The sequence below is a fragment of the Oratosquilla oratoria genome, chromosome 19 (genome assembly GCF_046742065.1).
Source record: "Oratosquilla oratoria isolate Oo_2021 chromosome 19, ASM4674206v1, whole genome shotgun sequence".
Taxonomy (NCBI): Eukaryota; Metazoa; Arthropoda; class Malacostraca; order Stomatopoda; family Squillidae; genus Oratosquilla; species Oratosquilla oratoria.
Genome location: NC_134795.1, coordinates 59,659,430 through 59,664,429, shown reverse-complemented (window position 1 = coordinate 59,664,429; position 5,000 = coordinate 59,659,430). Strand labels below are relative to the sequence as shown.

The following is a 5,000-nucleotide window of genomic DNA, read 5'->3' as shown; positions in this document are numbered from 1 at the left end:
GTTCCAAAATAGTAAAATAAACTTATACAATAATTCATAGTACATTACAAGATATTGAGGCAATAAACAACCAGCCTCAACCACACTTAGATTACCATACAGTAGTCGTGACCCTAATACCACAGTACAGAAACCACGATTGTCAGAAGACTTTAGTACGGTCTTGATAAACTGTCTGCAATTACATTATTTTTACCGCTCACATGTTTTATTTCCAGGTTGTATGGCTGTAAAGCTAACCACCACCTTGTCAACCTCATGTTCTTGTTTTTCATATTGTTCACAAAGACAAGAGGGTTATGATCACTATAAACAGTTATTTTTTGTGGGTTATTTCCAACATACAAATAAAATAATTCCAAAGCCATCAACAAAGCTGATGCTTACTACTCTATAGTGATGTAGTGTCTTTGTTATTTCTTGAATTTTGCAGAACATACAGGAAACAATATTCCATCATGTTCTTGCATTAACACAGCTCCTGCAGCAGCATCACTAGCATCAACATTAATAGTGAAATTTTTGGAGAAATCAGGACCATGTAAGACAGGTTTGGAAGTAAGGATTGACTTTCTTATCAAAGGCTTCTTGACATTCTAATGTCCATCTAAATTTTACTTTAGGACTTACTAAGTCAGTGAGTGGTTTAGCAAGTTTACTGAAATTAGGGCAGAATCTCCGATAATAACCTGCTACACCTAAGAAACGCTGGACTGCTTTACGGTTGGCAGGAGCAGCTAAAGCCTCTATGGCTTCAACCTTGGCGTGCATAGGTGCAACCGTACCGTAACCCACCTCATGGCCTAAAAAGGTCACCTTTGCATGAGCAAACTCAGTCTTCATTAGATTGACAGTCAACCTAGCCTTCCTTAACCTCTCAAACAAGGACCTCAGGGAATTCAAGTGTTCCTCCCACGTCTGAGAATACACGCACAGATCATCGATGTACACACACACACCTTCCAAGCCTGCAATAACATTAGACATTAGACGTGAAAACTTTGCGGGTGCATTCCGTAAGCCAAATGAAGTTACTTTGTATTGATATAGTCCTCTAGGCGTTATGAAACTTGACACGTTTTGCCTCCTCTGACAGTGGCATTTGATAGTAGCCACTCATTAAATCTAATTTAGTTATAATTTTGGCCTTGCCGATTGAGTCAATTAAGTCATCTATGCGAGGAAGAGGGAAGTTGTCAGCCTTGGTAAGTGCATTAAGTTTTCTGTAATCAGTACACATTCTATACTCCCCATTTCCTTTGGGCACAAGAATACATGGAGCAGCCCAGTCACTCTTACTTGGCTCTGCTAAGTGATTATCAAGAAGAAATGTTACCTCTTTCTGGAGAATAGCTGCCTTATGGGGGGACATTCTATAGGGCTTTTCTCTTACCGGGGCGGCACCTTCCACTAGTTCAATATGATGAACTGCCTCAGTCGTTGGTCTCGGCACATCTCCAAAGATTTCCACAAACTCTTGCAGTAATTCTGAAACATCTGACTGTTGGCTGTCAGACAAATGATACAACTTACTATTTAGATTAGCAAGGACATCAGAATTCTTGAGTTTGTTACCTACAGGAATTTTATCAAGGTCGTCTTCACTTTGCATCTCCACAACTTCTAAACTATTTACAGTACCATCTACCTTCTCCTCTGTCTTAGCAGCACTTCCCGAGTCTCTTCTATGGTACTTCTTAATCAAGTTTACATGTACTAACCTTTTTGTTTTTCTGTGATCAGGAGTGGATATCACATAGTTCAAATCTCCCCGTTTACCTATAACTCTGAAAGGTCCCTTGTACCTTGCTTGTAATGGACACTTTCTTACGGGCAAGAACAACAGAACTTCATCCCCAACCTCAAAGTTACGTTCTACTGCATCTTTATCATAATTTTCCTTCATCTTTTCTTGACTTAGTTTTAAATTACATTGTGCAAACCTGTGTACCACATCTAGGTTTTCCTTTAACTTAGACACATACTCAGACAAGTTATCGGCATGCTCCAAGTCTATCCAGCTCTCATGGAGTAGCTTCATGGGTCCTCTTATGTCTCTGCCAAACAATAGTTCACTTGGAGAAAACCCGAGACTAGATTGCTTAGCACATCTGATCGCATATAGAAGGAATGGCAAACCCACATCCCACTCATTTCCAGTCTCATGACCATACTTTGCTAACATTGTTTTAAAGGTTCCATGAAAACGTTCCAAGGCTCCTTGGCTTTGGGCATGATAAGCAGATGCAATATATTGTTTAATCCCAAGAAGAGACATTACTTGCCTGAAGATATTTGATACAAAATTGGTACCTCTGTCGGACTGCACAATCTTCGGTATTCCGAATAGGGTGAAGAACTTTGTCAAGGCTGGCAACACAGTCCTGGCTGTAATGGAACGCAGTGGAATGGCCTCTGGATACCTGGTGGTAGTGCACATTAGGGTTAACATGTACAGATGCCCCTTTTTGGTTTTAGGAAGGGGGCCCACGACATCAATTATCACATGGGTAAAAGGTTCCGGCACTACAGGAATAGGTTGCAACGGTGCAGGAGGAATAACAATGTTAGGCTTACCTACCAACTGGCATGTTTCACATGTTTTACAATATTGTGCTACTTGTCTATGGATACCAGGCCAATAGAAGTACTTGATAATCTTGTCCAAAGTTTTCTGCACACCCAGATGTCCTCCTATGTAGTCATGTGAAAAACTGATGACTTTCTCTCGATACACGTCCGGAACGATAACCTGATGAAACTCGCACCAACTCTCATTTGCAGGAACATCTGGCGGTCTATATTTTCTCATTAGTACATCATTACGCGTATAATAACATGTAGCTTCATTTGAGATGTCCTTATCTTGTATGGCCCTTGCAAATAATGGGATTAATGTCCTATCAGCTTTCTGGGCAGATATCAGATTACTACGAGTCATTGGGAGAACACTTATATCCACACGTTCACTTACATTACTCTGCGCTTCATTCACTTTATCGCTAGACAGACTGCACGGCAGAACCCCGGGACTAGGCGAATCCACATCACGATCAGCAAGTTCATCTGGCTTAACAGCAGGTCCTGTACTAGAGTCTACATTAAACAAACTACTAATATCCATATCAGCAGTTTCTTCACTGGTTTTCATCCTTGCCTGGCTGCGAGTAACTGCGCATGCTGGAAAAATATCTCCACACTCGCTTTCCAAACCCTCGGCAGGATCCCATTCCAGTGGAGTCATACTCACCACGGGATCAGGCACAATTAACTTTCCCGCTATATCATTTCCTAGCAAGAAACTCACTCCCTCAACAGGTAAAGTCTCTCCAACTCCAACCAACACAGGCCGAGATAATAATTCGGTTCGGAGGAACAACTTACACAGGGGAACCGTCATCGTACCCCCAACGCCCTTTATCAATACATGCTCACCCGTCAACGCCTGTTCTACGTCAGGAACAGCGCTTTGTAATACCATACTGAGCGATGCAGCAGTGTCTCGCAACACAGTTACAGACACTCCGGGCCCATCCTCCTCGACAGACACTGTACCAGGGAATACAAATGGGTTAAACAGACTGCGTTCTCTTCCCACATCAGGATCCCCTTTTTCCTTTACATCTGCAGAAAGCAAAGTTACATTAGCAACACGTTTCTCTCTAGTCAACTCAGGACACCTTGCCCTTACGTGCCCAAATTTTTTACAGTAAAAGCAACCAATTTTTGACACATCTGTATTGCTTTTACCCAGGGTCCAGGTACCTTTACCCTTGTGTACCTTTCCCTCTTGAGGTTGAGAAATGCCTGGAGGGGAAGGAGGCTTACTTGATTTATGCGTTATAGTATAATTTTCCGCCAATGTGGCAGCTCGATCAATTCTACTTACTTCCTTTTCTAGCAAATAGGTTCGAACGTCCGGTGGAATACCCTTAACATACTGTTCCAGTGCAATTAGTTCCTTTAACTCCTCATAAGTTTCAATTCCGCTAGCTGATAGCCATCTATTAAATAATCTATTAACACTGTTACCATACTCGAGGTATGACTGGTGGTTTCCTCTAAAACAGTTTCTAAACTTTTGTCTATAAAATTCTGGAGTGCATAAGTATGCCTTCAGCACTGTATCCTTCACTACCGAATACTGGCTCTGATCTTCAGAGGACAAGGATAAATACGATGAACGAGCCTTACCCACTAAGGCCGTTTGTACCAGCACACACCAATATGGCTTAGGCCAGGAGAGGGTGGTTGCCAAACTTTCGAACTGCTCGAAAAACTCCTCCGGGTCACCCTCTAGGAAAGTAGGGACAAGGCGTACTACGCGGTTTATATCAAATGTAGGTTCCAGCAACCCTTGGACACCCTGCTTCTCCATCATTGCGAACTTCAAGTTCGTTTCAACCTTAAGCCTTTCAAGTGCTATCCTCTCCTTCTCCAACTCCAACTCCTTCTCTACTTTAAATTTCTCTAGAGCTATCCTCTCTTTCTCTACCTCCAACTCCATCTTAGTAATTTCCGCTTTATCCTCATCTCTCTCCGTCTCTCCTTGAAGCTCCATGTCACACAATGCCTTGGCACTATCCTCCAGAATTTTTTTCGAGATCAAATCTTGAATGACTGCTTTCTTAATATCAGCCTTGTTAGATTTACCTGTGATTTGAACCTTGTAAAACCTAGCCAAAGCTATCCAGTCATCCTTAAGTACTTCACAGTTCTGCAAAAGGGCAAGCCCAGGACTCTTAATGAATTGTGCAATGTCAAAAGACTCCATATCAGCTAGTGAGGAATTATAACCTAATTAATACAATGTTCATAAACAATGGTTAAATACTCAAGAAACAGTAAGCAATTATTATTCACTGCAAGTATACCGCACTAATACTACACCGCTGTACTTATACTTTATAGTACGATACCTTGTTCTGTATAATACACTCGTTGCACAATATGGTACCCCACATATAGTACGATCGCCGCACAATTACAATACGTGCAAT

The 5,000-nt window shown here is 41.7% G+C and overlaps 1 protein-coding gene across 1 annotated transcript in view; it reads right to left on the bottom strand.

Annotated features, from left to right (window-relative positions):
* Nucleotides 1–1,054: 1,054 nt before the first annotated feature.
* The window catches only part of LOC143035678 (uncharacterized), a 4,072-nt gene continuing 126 nt past the window's right edge, over nucleotides 1,055–5,000 (bottom strand). The window contains exons 2-3 of the mRNA XM_076202543.1: nucleotides 4,496–4,779; nucleotides 1,055–4,387 (exon numbers count right to left, since the gene is read on the bottom strand). Of these exons, the coding sequence (XP_076058658.1) occupies nucleotides 1,055–4,387; nucleotides 4,496–4,779 (3,617 nt within the window). The remainder of the gene's footprint in view (nucleotides 4,388–4,495; nucleotides 4,780–5,000) is intronic.